The sequence below is a fragment of the Telmatherina bonti genome (genome assembly GCF_933228915.1).
Source record: "Telmatherina bonti genome assembly, chromosome: 16".
Lineage (NCBI taxonomy): Eukaryota > Metazoa > Chordata > Actinopteri > Atheriniformes > Telmatherinidae > Telmatherina > Telmatherina bonti.
The window spans coordinates 20,781,996-20,801,556 of NC_136614.1; the positions used below are offsets into that span (position 1 = coordinate 20,781,996).

Genomic DNA, 19,561 nt, shown 5'->3' on the forward strand with positions numbered 1-19,561 from the left:
ACAGACACTCAAACAGGTTGACAAGAAGCTGCTGGATCCATTGATTTGAATCAGCTGTGTTGGTGGAGCGTAACAACAAAAACCTGCCGGATTCCGGCCCTCGAGGACTGGATTCTGACACCCCTGACTGATTCACAGTGATATGCACGCCCTGAGATTTAAAGAAGTAAGTTTAAAGTGTGATTTTACATTTAGTAAAAAAAAAAAAAAGCACTTCTATGTATATGGAAGATGTATATATGTCAAGACACATAATATCTTGTTAGAGATGTATTAAGATGTAACTAACAGGGAAAGTAATGTCTAAGCATATACATATATGTATGTATGTATATATATATATATATATATATATATATATATATATATATATATATATATATATATATATATATATATATATATATATATATATGTGTGTGTGTGTGTGTGTATATATTGGAAGGGGTTAATGATGAGGGCATACATTGAATGAGAAATATATGAACCTGAGTTTATGATGGGAGTAAATTTACTGATCTGTTTTGCACATTGAACAAGAATCAGCAACAGCTGAGAAAGTAATTCATCTAAAGTGAAAAACACATTTTTGTGCTCTGTATCACTCAATGAGCACATCCTCATCAGCTCATCAGGGTTGATAAGGATGTGTTTGAAAGTGTTTCAAACTTGATTTTCCTCATAAACGTCGACTTTCTCTCTATTTCTGGAGATATGGCTTGTTTCATTCAGTGACATTGCTTGCAGCAATATACAGAAATTGGACAAAAATTTCACTTAAATGTAACTGAAACTATGGCTTCCTCTTACAAATCCCACTTCTGTGCTTTTGGATGAACAGGTTTTGCAAATGTACACACAAACACAGCTTGTGGTGTTTGCTGAATTCTTGATCACACTGCAACTGATTTATGTAAGCAGCTGAGTTCACGCTAGTTCTGAGGACCCTTTAAGAACTGAACTGTTGGTCACGTTGCAGAACAAAATGTCAACAAAAAAAAACAGTGATTTAAAGAGTCTTGATTAAAACTTGTTGTCCTCCCCTCCTCCAGCAATCCAACAGATCAAGGTTTGTCATTTCCTCTTGTATCCTCCGTCCATTCTGTTCTTCTAAATGTCTCTATGGTTTTCCTGCAGGACATAGCTTAGGCCTTAACTTCGTGTTGGTTGAGCTCCACCGCATCCTCAACGTCTTCACTGCTCGAAGCTGATGTCTTCTTTTTGGAATCACGCCCGAGAGATTCCGCCTCTTCCAAGGTGGTTGTTAGAGGTTTGCCCAGAGTCTCAGGCAACATCAGTGTCAGCACTCCAATAATGAAAGCCAGGATTCCCACAATGAGCTAAGCACAAATTGCAAGGAAAAATAAAACAACACAATTTAGCTTCATCGTGAGGACAGCTTTGTTGTTAAAGTATGAGAAATGGGAGCAAAGTACGAGTTGTGTAAAGCCACATTTAAGACTGATATGAAATCAAATTAGCAAAATTCTGTGTGTACTCCATATTAAAAGCTCAGATCACACCTGTCTTTAAACATTACACTTGCATTTTTTTGTTTCTTTGTTTTTTTACAGTACTGACAAAGGCTGTGTCCCAATGACCTGCTCTTATCAAAGACACACATACAGACACTTAAACACCAACTAATGAACACACACACACACACGCTTTCTCAATATCTTGGCTGATAAATGTCTGAGTCCTGTGAGAATTTCTTATCTAGTCTGTCTCACAGACAGCACACAGATGTTTCTGTGGGAGAAATACATCTGTCTTCAGTGATGGAAAAAGCTAAAAGGTTTCTCAAAACAGATTTCCAAGTCTTGTGTTGCCTGTTATTCTCTGAGACAGAGCTAATGTGAGGCTTTTCTGAATTTATTTTTGTATTTTTTTCCACAGGCCACAAGATAAATGCATTAATCTTTCACAGACAGTCAAATACATGCTGCTATGATCCAGTTTATGTAAGTCAAACCCCTGTAACTCCATTGCAGAAGATGCAGGACTGGCTGAGACCTGCTAGCTTCCATGCATGTTGAAACGTGTACACGTCGATATTTCTGTCAATCTTTTTTTTTTTTTTTTTTTACAGTAGCCCTGGCAATCTACTCATTAAACATGATGTTATAGCCTGAAAGGTTTGCCAATAAAAAATATGAGAAGATAAACCTGAGGTAGATATGTCCAGACGTCAGCAAGGTATACACAGAAAGGAGCCACCACACTGCCAACACGACACATCATACTGCCACTACCTACTGCCAGAGACCTGGAGGGGGAATGAACACAGTCTGCATCAGTTTAGCTAAATTATAACTTAAAACAACACAATTTAAAAAAGTGTCTCAAGGAAGCAAAGTCACATTGTGTTTGTCCTTACCTGATTATGGTTGGGTAAAGCTCGCATGTGTACAGGTAGATAAGACCAAAGGCAATTGCAACAGCAAACTTTCCTATCATATTGAGAGCAACACCCAGGGCCTCTATGTCCTGTAGACAACAGATGGTGATTGCAATAAAATAAAAGAAGAAAGGTTCGCAGTTACAAATATCATATTTAAATACACCATTATCATATACACAAAAGCTTTAGTTTGCTCCATTTCATATCATTTATTACTTTTTATGGAAGAAAGAAAGTGTTCAAACACCTCACTTAGGATGCACGTAACATTTACTTGCTTTAACACGACCACTGATTCATTATTGATGAATTATAAGCACTTTGTAGTCAGATTTACTTCAGACAAGTGAGGAGGTAAACTACCTAAATCACGGTTCCCTGAACCACTCATTAACTTCACTTTTTGGAAGATATTTTTATTAAGCATGTCCATATGTGTGTTAATAAATACTTCATGAATCTCCTTTTATGACTCTCATTAACTGACAGAAGAGCTAATTATGACAGGTTAAAAGGTCATTTTTGTACACTGTTACTTAAAAATCAGTAAGTACCATAAAATCATGACTGTAAGCTGCTACTTTTTTCACATAATTTGAACCCCATGGCTTAAACAATGATTTGTCTGATATATTGATTTGTATGCAGTTACATCTTAAGGGGCTGCGTGAAGGGAAGAGCACAAGCTCACTTTGCATTGAGAGGAAAGTGATAACAAAGGAGACTAAGTGTGTGATGATGGCTGAGGCTGTTTGATTCCGACACTGAAGAAAACAGCTTTCGTGTTTTTTGTGCACGGGAGGAAGATTAAGAAAGCAAGCAATGTCTGTTCTTGTAGGCTACCATGTAACCAGCTTTCTGAAACAAAGCTGGTTACATGGTAGCCTACAAGAACAATGTTAATGATTGTTGCCAATGATTAATTGGCAACAACAATTACTTCTGATGAGGAGACTGATGTAGTTTGTCCTTGGTGTTGTATTAACACACACCTGAAAATCCCAGACCAGAAAACTGCCTAAATATCTGCTTTTATGGAGGTGTTAAAACTTACTGCTGGTTAGTTCATTTTGGTGCATCTAATAAGCAACACCTGGCAGCTGTGGAAGGAGGAAGACTGTTTTATCTTCTTTTTTTTTCCCACTCTTTCCGCATTTTGACTTAGTTTTAGTAGTTTTAGTTCTGTGAACATTGACTTGGTGTTTAAGTCCACCAACGGTTGTATCAGGTAAATACACCGTTGAGTGTATTTACCTAATACAACCTGGGGCTGTAAAAACAGTAGGATTATTACTCAGACTACTGATATAACACAGTAATGCACAAATGCAACAGACACCAAAAGATGTGGGCCTTGTAACTGGGGGGGCACAAAAATGTAGCTTGACTACAGTCTTCAGTATTGAGCTGTAGGCACTACAATGAGAGTTTAAGGTCCACATAGAGCTACATTTAACCCTTAAACAGGCTGATCTACTATAAGATCAGTGTTTCTCAATTCCGGTCCTCAGGCCCCCCTGCCCTGCATGTTTTAGACATGCTCCTCCTTCAAAGCACCTGAGTCAGATTATTGAACTTCCTCATCAAGTTCTTTGCAGCCTGTTAACAAGTCCTTTATTTCATTCAGGTGTGTTAAAGTAGGGTTGCCTATAAAAAAAAAAAACAGGGCAGGGGGTCCTGAGGACCGGAATTAAGAAACACTGTAATAGATAGAGCAACTTTTTCAATGATCACAATGAATTTGAACAAAAATGTGTTGCTAGATTTGTTACCATTGCTAGATGATCTCCCTGTTGTTACTGTCTCAGCTGTTAGTTAAAAACACACTTGTTTTTGTTTAAAAATACAAGGAAACATTTTTTCTTGCCTTTTCTTAGTGCAAACAAGAACAGCCTTTCTCGTGACTCAGTGGATTAGTAATGTTATTTCTAACACAAGTTGTGGAAAAAGTGACTTTCCCTCCATCCTGTGCAGATTCCCAAAAAAAGCCCTAGAACAGTTCCAGCAGTGTGAAGCACAGACTTTGGCTGTATTTGCCAGATTCTGACAAAATACAGGGGTATGTAAAGGCACTGCGATAAACACAGATGTTGAACATAACAAAAAACACTATCCAGTGTTGCTATGGAAATAAACATTAATCAAAAGCAAAAGTATGCAGGATAGTAGCCAGGATGATGTTGCCTATCTTTTCACTGACTTTCTTACTGAACAGCAAAAATATAAGTGTTCTGATTATAAGATATGGTCACAAAAACAAGCTCATGGGCTCTGCTTGGTTATAAGTGATCTGCACACTTTCACTCTCTGTTGCACAGATATGTTAGAGACAATGGCATGTTTGCAAAGCTAAAAATAAGCGTGCCCATGATAAGAGATATATATATATACATTTTGGTATGTTCAGATCTGCATGCCGAATTAAATCAAAGTATGCATTTCTGAACAAATTAATGTGGAGTGTGGAAAAAGAAAATTTAACTCATTGCAATCTCTATTTTTCACAGTGTTCTGCTTCGATTAGATCCCAAGCTAAAGGTCATATTTACTCAGATGTTAAGCACAAGTTGTTTAGCCTGTCCAACCATAAGCAATACTAATATGGGTCAGAGCATAGAGCTCATACGCATGTTGGGAACTGCTGGTGTCATATATCAGAGCTCAACAGTAACTGTCCTGTGACCCAGAGCAGTGTAATGATAATAAATGTGGAACTGAGAGTGTAAACAGACTGTGGAAGAGCAGGAAACGGACCAAAATAGCTCCTATTACACTTTTTCCTGTTTTTCCTGTTTTCTTTCATTGCTTGCTTGCAGCTCCACCCACATGGCTTAAATTCTTGCAGACATCAGCACACTGTAACGCACATGTGCCACGCAATTCAGCTTTAAATGGGATTTGATCATGTTGACGGGAACACCAGGAAAAGGTCTGAAGTTGCCTAAAGCATAACACTCAAATTAAGTAACAGTGTATATTAGGGTACGTACAGCTGGTACCACAATGATGAGCATACAAGCAACCCCAGCCAGCAGCAGAGCAGGGGCACAGGTCTTCTTCCTTCCAATTCGGTCCATTGCAAAACAGCCAACAAGATATGAAGGGATCTCCACTGCACCTGGAAACAACCAATCACAGCAACCTGCACTCAGACTGTCGCAGCACTTACACAGTGACATTCTATCCGGGGGGACCTGAATTAACCATCTGATATGTTTGTGAAGCACAGCCTCACAGATGAGTTGAACGATAAACCTTTTAAATAAACTGAGATGATATTATTCAAGCTCCTACTTAAAATAAATAGCAGCAAATTTAAATAAGCACGCCATTAGAATAAATTGAAACCAGACCAAACAGAATGAGCATTTCATCCACTGCATAGATTGAGATACAATTTTCTGCCACTGTACTTTGTAAAAACATACAATGTATTAGATGTATGCAAATTAAAGTTAGGCATGGGAAAAACCCTATAAAGTAGCATTGCATGAGCCGTGATCTGTTTAACCAAATATTTATTACAGCAGCCCTGCGATGTATTGACGAGCTACCCTGCCTTTCGCCAAAAGACTGCTGGGATAGGCTTCAGCTTCCCCGCAACCCTTCATTGGATCAAGCGGTTAGGATAATGAATGAATGAATGAATTTATTACAGCGTAAATCTAATTTTCTTCATTGGACACCATCGAGAAGTAATTTGGCTATGCACAGTTTTTTTTCTGTTCTACACTGTGTTTTCCCATAAACTGTAAACCATACAACGCTATAATGAATAACACTAAGTAGCATGGAACTCTTTTAGTTCCCCCTGCTCTACAGTATATCTGTCTCATTTTGAGGAGAATCCTACTCTAAGGATCTGGAGTAAGGTCAGCCATTTTATTTTGTTTTAGCTCAATACTGTGCATAAAACACCTTGCAGAAAAATATCTTGCTTTAAAAACTCTGACTGTGCATACCCAGAGAAGCTTCTTGGCAAGAAAACCCATGCCTGCACAGGAGGAGATGTATATATGAAAATATCCAAACCTTTACAGGAAACTGTAAAGAAAATGGAGAAAACTGTAACCATTTGTGGAATCAAAAACAGCTACCAATGAGAACATTAAAAACTTAGACAAGGAAGCGGTCACTTAATAACCTCACTGGGTCGAAAAATTACACTCTTGCCTGAAGTGTTGGAAACATATAATCTATGAATTGTGTATTTACTGAACTTTTCACTGTTAAAGAAACCTTGATTGGGATACTGAAATGTTTAATGTACATTTAAACTTATTAGAAAATCACTTACCAACAAGAAAGAGGTTAATATACTGGTTTCCTCCAAGGTTGACGGAACCTAAAGAGAAAACGTAGTATCCTAAGCTGCCGATGAACCAGATGGCCCAAACCGTGCATGTGCGGCCTGCCATCCTCCAGCTGCCAAACAGATCCAGGATTGATAGCTTCTTCTCAGGCTGTGATGGCTGCTTGTCCTCCTCCTGCTTCAACAGAGCTCTACCATTCTCAGTCTTCACTGGCTCCATTAAATCTTCTGCCTTTATCCTGCATTCAATTCCATTGATGCGGGCGATCGTATCCAACAAGTTCTGAGTGTCATTGTAACGGCCCTTGGCCATTAAGTAGAAGGGTGTCTCGGGGAACTTCCAACAAAAGAGCAGGAAGGGGGAAGTGCAAGTGGATAGGATAATCTGGTAGATCCACCATACTCGAACTAAGTAACCAGTTAGAGCCACCACCATGATGCCAACTGCAAAGGCAGCATGCACATGCATGGAGGTCCATGTGCGTACCTTGCTGCCTGTGAATTCTGTCACATATACAAACACCACCACTAGATAGCCACTGGACACCTGAAAGCAGCAAAGAGGGAAAGGAGGAAAGAGACAACAGAAATGACAAGGAAGGGAAAAGGATTGGGAGATGCAAAATGGGAGGAAAAAGGAAGATACACAATTACAAAGGTCTGCATACTGATGTACAGTATGACCTGTCAATTGTTGATAGCGTTCTACGAGAAAAGGCCAGCAAAAATGTTCTAATTACTTGTAATAGGGATTTTTAGTGATTAAATGTTAACTTGAATGGACTCGACTTGGGTTTATGAGTACTTTGTGCTAGTACTGCAACCGCAAAATGCCAACAAAAACATGCCTGCATGTTCAGAGTTTAAATGGAGCTTCTCTTCTTTTTTACACTACAAGCTTAGGTCTTCAAAGTTTTACAGGCCAACAGCCAATGTTGCTACAAGAATCCACCTCAAAGGAAGGCTCTAGCGTAATGCAAGCGCAGTAAAAGCAGTTACTCTGCTATCACTTTTCTTAGCTTCCTAGTATAACCCAACATAAATTACTGGTCATGGCAGAGTATGTTAATCAATCAACTTATAAACTTAGCTCTTTATTTGTAAAAGAAACTGTGTCTTTTCATATGCTAAAAGTGACACAGACATGGTGTAAAGCTGAAAATCAGCACAGTTGCAGCATGCCTTTAACATGTCACCGTGCAGTTAAGGTTTGGACTAGCTGAGTGCCCGATTCCATGTGAAAAACAACAGCTGTAACTTAGGAGGAAAGGGAGGGGGATGGTAGAAGACAGAGGAGGAATGAAACTAACTCAAGGGACTTTTTCAGCACAACTTAGCAGCCACGAGCGCCTCTGACTGTAAAGACACCATTGCCTGCCCTTTAGAACGTACTGTACAGAGTTATGCATTCTCATATGTCTGTCATAATGATTTCTTGCCTTTAGTAAGTAAGTTTTGTTTTTGCCTGTTGGACAGTTGACTCAGGTATATGTCCAAGACTGTAACAGTAAGAATATGTTTAAGCTAAAACATCAACTCTAAAGTAAATGTGTGACTCATATTTATACTTTATATATAAAAACATGCTTGATTCAAATGCAAGGAAAAAGCCCCCATCCTGAACAAGTCACATGACAGAAATTTAGCTTGAGAGCTTTTCCCCACATAGTAAGATTGTCCATGACAAACCCAGTCCATGACAAACAAGTTATATCTTTTTTTTTTTTTTTTTTTCTTTCCGCCTTATCCCTTTGGGAAAAATCCACAGCTGCCCGGCATCTCTTTCACATTTAAACAACTTTCATTCACATAAATATTAAAAGCAAATACATTTTAATAAAGGTGCACGTAAAAACAAGACAGCATGTGCGTGTATGCTCGTGCACATGCTGAACTCACCATGGCGAGCAGAAAGCGAAGCACCACGAAAAAGTAGTAGTTTCCTGAAAATGCTACAGCTACCCCAAGTCCAAACTGACAGAGGCTGGTGAACATCAGGATCCTCACACGGCCCACTCTGGCAGAATGACACAAGCAAGAAGAGGATGAGGGGATACAAGAAAAGAGGAAGATGAAATAGTTGCAAGGTTGGGTAAATTACCCATAAATAAGGAACAGTACTGTTGCCAAGATCGTGCAGGGATTCAAACCACAGAGAAAAAAGAAGATCCATCAGCTGCAACAATGTGGAGTTCCTGTACAATCAGTATCTCCTGCTATTGGATAGAGGCATAGTTGTAAAACACTATCAAGGTATTGAGGGTCTGCATTAAATCGTGTTAGTTTTACTTTATGATAAAGAGTGATGATTATTTTCAGTTACTTTATCTGGAGATTCTCTTCTAAGTTAAACAACTGACTGAAACAAATTTGAGAATATGCTATAGACGTCCCCTTGCCATCTTATTGACTTGCATGAATTACTCCTCTACATTATGACACTCGCAGATATCCAGCCCTGCATCAAAACTAAGAGAAAGAATCATTGCAACTGCTTTGAACATAGAAGATGTACTGTATGGCACATCCTCTCTGGGTTCTCCGTCAGCATGCACACATTAAAAAGCGAAAATTAGCCTCACAATTTTGTCACTTTGCAGCTAAAGCAGTTCCAGGGTTAGTTCTTCCTGTTCACTGAATAATCAAACTCACAGCTAAGACAGCTGATTTTAGTTTGGCACAAACTATTAATCTAGAACTAAGAACCATTTGTCTCACGGCTTGGATTCACAAATCATGTAAAACTTTGACATTTGAATTAATTAAAAGCAGCATTTCTCATTGTCATCATGACACACTGCAGTATGTGACACCATACAGTACTAACTACTCTTTACAGCAGTGCCTTATGGCTGAAAGCTAAAATGGACACATAGATTTGCAGGGGGACATTTGGATAAATGTGTTCCTTCCATTGTCTTTAGCTAAAGTTCAGTATAAACTTCACTGATTTCCACAGATGCACATGATAATGCAATAATACAGCACTGCGGTGGCTCTCTCGCCTGGACAAAGGCAAACCTGTTCAAGCTCCAGGGTTTCATAGCGTGAACAAGATTTTGATCATGTTCTAGCAAGGAGTCCTATCGGTTCTCGCTTACTCTAGATGTGAACTTACTTTCTCTGTTCTGTGAACCCAAATAACTTACCGAAGAGACATTCCAACTGTGCAGTCCTCAAAGTGCTGACCACTGAAGTCTCAGCTGTTTGGCCATGTCACCTGATCCATCTAAACTCTATGTTTCTACACCACTACAGCCACTTTTCCTTTATTTTTTCTTCCACATAAAACCTTTTCTGCTCTAATTTCACTTCCTGTTTTCCTGCCCCTCCGTCACCCACTCTTCATTCTTAATCCCATTTTCATCCAAATGATCATAAGCTAATTAAGCAATCATACCTGTTTACTACTAAGCACAAGTGAATGTTGAATATTAGATATTCAGGCAGAATTTCAGAGAAGTCTTTTGAAGCTGTAACTAAGGCAGTTTCCAGAACTCATATATGTGTGAACTCATTAATACATATTTCTGGTTCATGTTTTCCATCAGTGAATTTGTAATAATTGTGAAAGTACACCCTCCTCTACCCACACTGCAGCATTCACTTACCTGTCAGCAATGTCCCCAAACACCAGCGCTCCAATCAGGACTCCCAACATGAATGTGGGCTGGCACAGCTTGGCCAACCACTCTTTGTCACACACCAAGTCCCAGTCCGTCACAATGTTTTGCTGAACTTCAGAGTGGTCGTAAACAAAATTCCCATCACATGTTTTCACGGTTTTGTTGCCAATAAAGTCATATGTGAAGTCTTTAGGGTTGATCCGAAGGGCACAGCGGCACCGGCTGAGCTCCCATTGCTCTCCTGCTGCTGTCCTCACCACTAAGGGACCAACTCCTGACTTGAAAACTGGCAGGATATCATCCAGACTGGATGCTGTTATGTTGCCATATAGGACATCAGAGATGTTGCCAGGCACACTGCACACAAAATTAGGTGTCTCGACCAGGAAAACAGAAGCCAGATAGTGAATTCCACAAGCTACAGCCTGGAAAACTGCTGCAAAATACAGGCATGCCTGAAATCTGGAAAGACAGAACATACATGAACATATTCAGATAGAAGAACTGGAAATCATTTGGAAAATTTATTGAATGTAATAAATAGATAGATAAATAAATTAACAGAAAAAAAGAAAGTAATGATGTTATCCGACCATATATATATATATATATATATATATATATATATATATATATATATATATATATATATATATATATATATATATATATATATAAGCAAATTTATATTCTTATATTTATTTTCTATAACAAATTAGAAAATCTGCTTGGTATTTAGATATATGACCAAATCAGATAATGTGACTTGTGTTTACATATTCTTCTGCAAAAAGAGCATAATTAGAAAATAATCGTAATACATTTAACTAGAAAGAGGAGTAGGAGTAATTCAAACCCATTTTAAAGACTGTCCTTTACTTAAACACATAACCATAATCATGAGTGGATGTTCCTTAAACTGATATTGAATGACATCTTTAGTTGTTATTGTTTGTTTTCAAAACTGCACAAGTAACAGAATGAAAACAACTTTAGATGAAAAACTCCAAACTGGTTGCTGATTGGTGAACATTGGCAAACCCTTCTACTCTTTCCCAGAACAAAGAATTGTGAGAACTTAGTCTACTAAAGCCACACAAAGTCCTGGTGAAATAAAGAAATAAAGTCTCTTCTTGTTACCTTTTAAAATGTCCGAGCTCGTCGAATATTCTCTCCACGGTCATTTTTCCGGCAGTGCGTTTGAGCGTTGAGGCTCCCGGTGCGTCTCTCCCGGCGGGCAGCGGACCAGTGCGCCTCCAAATAATGTTCAACCGTGGTCTTCACTGACAGGGGAGGGGAGGAGGGGGTAGGACGGGCGCGCAAACTTAAACTCACGCGCACATACCCTCTAATCTCTGACACACAAGCAGCCTACACACTAAAGGAGCAAACTTCCATCTGCATGAAGACATGTTCGAACCAAATCTGCAAAGTTAGTTGAATCTGCAAAGTTAGTTGCTGTTCTTTTTTTTTTTTTTTAAATGAAAAACTAACAGATCAAACCCCCCTCCCTTTTTTTTTTTTTTTTTTGAAGGACATGCTTAAGCTATAAACTGCCAAATAAATTTGCTTTTATCATAATCTCAATCTTTCCAGAGAGAGATTAACCAAACACAAGGTAAGCTACTCTCTGTGTAACCTCAACCACAGTCTGTAGAGTTCCTATTTTAGGGATACATGTCTCAGTCTGGAAACTGGCCTGCTTCTCTGTTGCAAACAGAGTTACATAACACTTCCCAGTGTAAGGCTGGGTCTCTTGACATCATGGAGCCACATTTTTGCTAAGGTGGTACCACTGTCAAGATAAACCTTTTGCAATTGAACAAACAGCTGTGGTAAACATGCGGGTGTTTGCAGCTAAACAGAGTGGTAATGAGCTGCCAAGTTCAAAATCATCACAAGGTTAAGCAGTCAACCAACAGAAAACTACATCATTACCATCATTCACCACTGGTTTCAGTCACTCTAAATTACAACTACATTTAATGGTCATTTCTATAATTATTATTATCTCAAGCAACTGTTATTAGGATTCTTTAACATGAAGTTTTAGACATCTTCCAATTTTCTACATGGAAATGAATCGCACGAGTCACAGTTTGAGATATTTCACTTTACAAAATAATAATAACCAGAGTGGTTTATGTGTAGGTCTCAGTATTACTTAACCTGTCATGTCAGTAAAATATAGGTAAAATATACAGAACGGCCCCTCCAGGTCTGCGCGTTAAAAATCCTGCAGGTTGACACTTGAATGAGATTGAATTCAGTATATAGATACCTGAAGAAAAAGTCTAAGTTTAAGTGTCTCCATGTCTTTTGATCCGAAATCGCTCCTAATAGCAGGTTAGATTAATGATTGATACACACAGTAGTGGTGACTGTGTTTACTCACAGGACCTTGCTTTGTCTGGATCCAGCAGGATTACTGATACCACTTTTGGCAGTATTTGCATGTGGCACAGTCTCTCATCATTTGCTGGACCTCCTCAGATGGGAAATAAACAGCTGAAAGATCATTTAAAAGAGCCGCTCCTTCACGTTGATGGTGACCATATGTGAAGCCTGCATGGCATTGAAATCATGCTGTTATCATGTTCAGGTCAAAATTAACGTTACATTGTCAAACCACTTTACTCCGTTGGTAAAATACAAATCTATGCTTCAAGTTTAATCCTTTTAACGGATTTGAAAAAAATTCCTTCAGATTTTTTACACATCAATACTAAATGCACTTCAAAACACAGTATTGGATTTACAGGAGGTTTTTTTTTTTGGAACTTTTTTGTGCAAAATGACCTGAAAAAGCCTCAAACTGAACATGCTGTTTAATCACCAATTTATATAGTATGTACAGTGTTTTTCATTATGTTTAGTGAAATATGCATCGCTCTTCTGCATTCATTTCCATGAGCTTTGAAACCATCCCCAGCAAAAATCTGACCATTTTTTATCAATTTGTTCAGTGTATTTTAGTGACTGACACAAACACAGCAAACCCAGCAATATCGTACTGCAAATATTGAATTGTGTAAGCTTCTTCAAGAAGCAGAACATGCTCTCCCACTCATTGTAAACACATTTTGAGATGGTCCAAGTGAACATCAAAGTGTATGTAGCCTTTCATCACTGTCACCTCTTTTCCCATAATGGAAATAGCATTTACCTCCTCTTTGTGTTGGTTACATTCTGGATGAGATAAATGTGTTCACAATACTATAAAAATAAATCAAATTAAATTAAATTAAATTAAATTAAATTAAATTAAATTAAATTAAATTAAATTAAATTAAATTAAATTAAATATTATTCTGGCTGCACGGTGGCGCAGTGGTTAGCACTGTGGCCTCACAGCAAGAAGGTCACTGGTTCAATCCTTGGCTGGTTTGGTCAGTGGCCTTTCTGTGTGGAGTTTGCATGTTCTCCCCGTGTATGCGTGGGTTCTCTCCGGGTACTCCGGCTTCCTCCCACCATCCAAAGACATGTATGTTAGGTTAATTGGTCACTCTAAATTGCCCCTAGGAGTGAGTGTGAGCATGAGTGTGGTTGTTCGTCTCTCTGTGTGTGGCCCTGCAATGGACTGGCGAGCTGTCCAGGGTGTACCCTGCCTGTCGCCCAAAGCCAGCTGGGATAGGCTCCAGCTTCCCCGCGACCCTGAATTGGAATAAGCGGTTCGGAAAATGAATGAAATGAATGATAAATATTATTCTTAGTGTTGACTGTTTTATACAGAGTAGTAGTAGAGTGGGCTTGCTGATCTAAGTATTTGATGGCATATCCAGCACTACGGTGTCCATCTGCTCAAGCCAATAGCAACCTGTCCAGGACTTTCAGGATAATAGGGCAACTCACCTGTCATTACTGAGGGCAGATGGACCATTTATTTGGTACCAAACAAAGCCTGGGCCTCTACAGCTGAAACCATCTGGTCCTGCGGCCCTGTACAAGTTCAGTTTCTCTAACTTCTTCTTCGCCTGACAATTGGGGGGGGGGGGTTGTTGGTTAAGATCTGGGACTGGGGTGTAATACGGTATAGGTGTGACTGTGAGGTTTTTAGAGCCGGATGCATTGGAGTGCTGATGGCAGCACTCACCCACTGAAAAACATGTTCAGCTGATTGGCTTCGTCCAGTCAAGCCTCCACCAGAATGATCGACATTTACCCTGAAGATTGTAATCTTTCTCATATCAGACCTTCCCTCTTGTTGTTCTGCTGGAGTCTGATGTCCAGATTTTGAGCGAAGATATTCTCTACACAGAAATAAACCAGGAAGTGTGTGACCAAAAGGCCACACCATCATGAGATGAGGAAAACTCTCAGTTGCTGCACATCTGTATATCTGTTGTTTTAACCAGTCATGGACTTGTGTTTTTCTCATCTTCTTAACAGGTCAAAAATATACTGTAATTGGTACGGTTTTAAATATCTGATATTATAGTTACAGTGTACCCATGTGCATACATTCTTGTGCCCTACATTTAACTGCCTGAATGTGTATTTCTGTGTACAAATTTGGGCCCCAACTAAAAGCAAACACACTGTAACCTTCACCTACTCCTGTCACAACTGCATTGCTTCCCACTGTGTGACACTTCATTACGTTTATCCAGACCGCAGGTAGCTCACTGGGCATAACAGAGAGCCTCGACTTTGCTGGACTAAACTCTTTTAGTCCAGTTCAGTCCGGTTTACTCCTTGTGTTGTAAACTCAGAGCACAGCAGACATTAAAGGAACTGCAGCCTGTTTTACAAGATAGTCTCATGTAATTCCTGCCTGCAAGTGTCCTGGATATTTTATCCAGAATTTTAAATCTAAATCCAGCTGTGGATTTAGTTTCATGTACTGTATTACAACACAACACAACACAACTGTATTTGTTGTGTTGCCCTCCTGTTACCTTTTTTTTTTTTTTTTAACCTCCCATGAGACTCTATATACCACTGTGTTATGGTAACCTGTGAGTTTTCATTGAGCTGTGTGATTGAATTTTTTAACAACGTACTGTCTGAGCAAAGATCAATAATTTTCCTCCTTTGCATGAGATAAAAGCTTACAAGTTGGCCAGAGTTGCACTTGGTGAGTCTGTTGGTTAATGGTGGACTTCTGACTGACCTTTTTGACAGTTGCTCTGGTAGGCTATCTCTGCTAAAAAGTAATGCCAGTAGTTCCAGTTTTCATGGCCTCCATTTTGGTGGAGGAGAAGAAAGGAGAGGAGAAAGAGGCAAGGCATCCAGCTTTTAATGCATTCCACATGGCAGCAAGTTTTGGCCAAATCCTGGCAATCAATGGAATATTTGTAACGCTGCCTGAAAAAGCCACAACAAAAGCATAACTTCTTTTTGTCATCGAAACACATGACTCTGGCATTCAGAGTCTGTTCATTTTATTTTAAAGTGGAATTCCTTCCTTTGTTTGTTTGCACACAAAATAACCACTTTTTCCTCACATGTGCTGCTTTCACATGTAAAAACAAACACTCAATTTGAGCTTTGGAGTTTGTTCAGATGTATAATAGTTGAGTTCAGAATAATGTTTACATGTGGACTTCCTTCATGCTTTCATACCTCTAACTTTGGTTTTCAGGGAAACTAGCAGTTGACCTAGATCTCACTGAGCATTGCAGACACATCATATTGCAATTAATCCCACATGGAGGTGAGTAGTGCCCATGTTGGCCACCAGGTGGCAGCAGAGATTGTTTCATGTAATTGACATAAACTTCATTCCAGAAACACTTGAATCATTTGAGAAACACTAATCTATATATTAAAAGATACTTTCTACATTTAAATGTTTATATTTTTTGTGATTTTGTTTCTGTTTAATTAAATAGTCAAATTAGGCATGTAAGTAAATCGATTAATGATTCAACATGTTAAACTAGAAAAGCAAATATATTCGGATACTGAGAAAAAACCTAATAGTGAATAGCAGTGTAGTGTAGAAAAACATGAACGGAGAATGTGCAGTGGAAGAGGTACAATATTTTGCCATTCAAGCTTTGTATTAAAAAGCTAAGTTAATTTCAGGGAAAGAATTTTGCAAAATCTTCATTTTTACCTCCTACATATTCTTTGTGGCCCATATTAAACAAATGAATGAAGACAAGTCAAATAAACAAATACATTGAAAAATAAATCCCACAATCTCTTTTCTTGTTCTTTATATTATGAAGTTTGTGTCTAAACAAGCAATTCAGGTTTGTGATTGTAAATGTTTGTTTATGTTCAGAAACTGATTAGAAACCACATGATTGTGAAAACACAAACCGGAGTGTGTTTAGAAAATCAATGCATAAAAATGTATTGGCTTTAAAAAAAAATAACAAAGACAGTATGGGAGTTTTAGGCTTTTCTGTGAAGAGAGCAGTAGACTACTCTTTACAGGACAGTATCGAAACACAGATAAATGTCATTGATTTCAAACAGCTGGATGAAAGCAACATTTATCATCACCCTGCTTTATTTTTCCATATTTCCCTTCCACAGATTGTCTGCTTTTATCATCCTAATAAGTGTGTGCTTTTATCTCAAACACATATGGCACATTTGTTCAAATGCACAGAAAGCTTGGGGCTGGTTTTATTGTTTTGTCTGAACTACAGCAGCAAAGTATGAAATGAAAAAAAAAAATTACACACATTTTGACAGCAAAAACCCAAACATCCCAGTTAGAAACTGATACGTAAAAAAAAAAAAAAAAAAAAGAAAGAAAAAAAATTGGAACTCTTGTTTCAACACTTTTAGGCTTAATTTGAAGAATGAGCTGTCATGTACAATGAGAAAGCTAACAGATGCTGGGATAGTCCTGCGAGGACCTGAAGCAGAGTAGCAGGCCCTGCCCATATCTGGAGTTTCACAGTAACCTGAGATCCTGCTTGGCGGGAGACATAACCCCAAGAGGGGGGCAGAGCTAGAGAGGGCGATGTGTGTTTGTGTGATCTGAGCCTGATAGAAAGAACAAGGAAAGCATATTAAGGGGGCGTGTGTGTTTGGTAAAAGTGGGACTTCCAAGTGTGAGGAGGGAGTTCCCAAAGTTTTCAAAGAAAGCTGCACATACAGTACCACAAAATCTGCTAGCAGAGCCTCAACACTGACTGACTGATTCATGCTGGCTATGATGCAGACGGACGTGTGTTATTGATATATTTCTGAGAAGAGAAGAGAAGAAAAGAAAAGAAAAGAAAAGAAAAGAGAAGAAAAGAGAAGAGAAGAGAAGAGAAGAGAAATGGGGTAAAAGGAGAAAAAAAGCTGAACTTCCAGTTGAAATGATGGACTAAAGTGAGCAGAGACACGTGGAGGACAGACGAGTGGGTGGACATGTGCAGAGACCACCTTACCTTGGGATTGCTGCTACGTTTGGGCATTCTGCTCACTGCTGTGTGTGTGTGCATTCATGTTTACCTGGACACGGGCTGGCAGGGCACCACTGCACCCCTGACTCTGGGACGTCCCATCCAGTCTAATCACAGCTGGGTACAACAGAGCAGAACTAAAGTGGCTTCTGCAGCAACAAAGGAGGAAGAGAAAGACATAAAAAAGAGAATCTCTTATGTTCGCACTCTGAAAAAAGAAAGTCTGGCTAGGAAGAGGGATCAGGATGGAGAGAACCCTTTACCACCCTGCTGCCCATCTCCTCACCAACCCAGAAAGGTATGTTTAATATACCATCAACCCCTTTGTTCTTAATTGCTGTGATTAAGATTCTTGTAAGGTTATCTGATCCTAAATCGGTTTAGCAGCAGACAGAGTGGCTCAATAAGAAGCTTTCACTCCATCTCTGTGAGTCACTGGCTTAAATCTCAGTAATCCCAGGAGGGTGATGAAGGAAGAACAGGCAGCAGAATCAATGCATGTTCAGTAAGTGCCTGTGAGAACTTTGATGATGAAAATGAGGGTTTGCAACTTTGGTTTCTTGCACTACAGAGCAACCTGTGTTTGTTTTTGACAGATGCTTTCATTTTAAACGGGAACAGGTTTAACACAAAGCACAAGTCAAACACTACTCATTTATCATCTCCAAATCTGCACAGTCTCAGCTTTAACAAAAGACTGTTCAAACAAAGAGTGATTCGGGGCAAACATGCCTACACACATATACAAATATACACTTCAACAAACTCTGGGAGTTTGACCCCATGACTTGTAAAGAGTGTGTTAACAAACCCCCACTTCTCTCAATTTTTGCTGTGTTTTCAAGCATTTCTCTTCGATTCATCTTTACTCCGCTGCTGCGTTTATTTTGTTATTTGATCTCCCAATCTATCCATCTCCCTTTGGTTCCCTCTCAGAGCCATTTTCCCTCACCAACAGTGCACATCTATTCACACACATGCATTGAATGTGCCTCTCCCTGATCTTGTCTTCTCTTGTCTTCTTTCCCCCCCTCCTCTCCACTGCATTTCCTTATTTTGTCTCTTTGGGGAAATACAAGCTTGTTCGCTTTTGTCTTAAATCTTTAACGACCTAAAGCAGAGACAAATGAGCAGTGGTGCTGCGTTTTAAATGCCACAAAAAATCACTGCAGGGCTATCATACCACAACATGAGATGGGCTCTTGCTCATGATAAATATTACACAACGCCATATGCTCATTCTCTGTGATTCTTAACACAAATTTTGTCTCCTAAGATGCCCAGGAGGAGCCTGGATGAAAATTCCATGTTTTTGTGCTGCTGCTATTTAAGTCCCTCTTTCTTTTTTTCCCCTCTACTTCCATTTCTCCCTCACTTTTTCTCCCTTTCATGCTCTGATCTCAAAGATCACTGTACCTCTTTTACTCTGTCATGTTACACAGTCCCTGCTCTCATCCACCGCCTTGCCGTTCCGACTCTCCTGTCAGTGTCAATTTAAAACTTTTGACTTGCCTCCCACCTCTCAACCATATTCCTCTCATTGCTTCCTGATTTCCTCTTTCAGCACATATTCATGCACTGCAGAGGAGAATAACAAGTTAGAAAGTAGGACTGTTGCGTAAAGAATAGCAAGTTGCTGCTTAGTCTTAAAGGAAAGCGCGTGGTAGGTGTCTGTACGTCCAAAATATTGTAAGATTACAATAAAGACTCTCTTTTATTTCCTACAAGGCCATGTTTGTTGTGTTTTCCACTTGGCTTTTACCAAAATCCCAAGGAATTTGTTGATTTCATTGGAATAAGCTGTCATATGAAAAGCGTTTCTCATACATCAGAGCATAATGTAGAACAATCTGGTCTTCCTGGT

At 39.1% G+C, this 19,561-nt stretch overlaps 2 protein-coding genes across 2 annotated transcripts in view; one reads left to right on the plus strand and one right to left on the minus strand.

Annotated features, from left to right (window-relative positions):
* Positions 1-437: 437 nt before the first annotated feature.
* slc22a16 (solute carrier family 22 member 16) lies at positions 438-11,574 on the minus strand. The gene is made up of 8 exons (XM_079255758.1): positions 11,483-11,574; positions 10,328-10,804; positions 8,616-8,733; positions 6,702-7,263; positions 5,395-5,522; positions 2,381-2,490; positions 2,170-2,269; positions 438-1,340 (listed from the first exon to the last, which is right to left on the minus strand). The coding sequence occupies exons 1-8, from the start codon at positions 11,524-11,526 to the stop codon at positions 1,146-1,148; spliced, it is 1,734 nt and encodes a 577-aa protein (XP_079111884.1). The 5' UTR covers positions 11,527-11,574; the 3' UTR covers positions 438-1,145.
* A 5,927-nt stretch (positions 11,575-17,501) lies between these two features.
* Positions 17,502-19,561, plus strand: part of mettl24 (methyltransferase like 24) — a 31,938-nt gene continuing 29,878 nt past the window's right edge. The window contains exon 1 of the mRNA XM_079255631.1: positions 17,502-17,995. Within this exon, the coding sequence (XP_079111757.1) occupies positions 17,663-17,995 (333 nt within the window). The 5' untranslated portion in view covers positions 17,502-17,662. The remainder of the gene's footprint in view (positions 17,996-19,561) is intronic.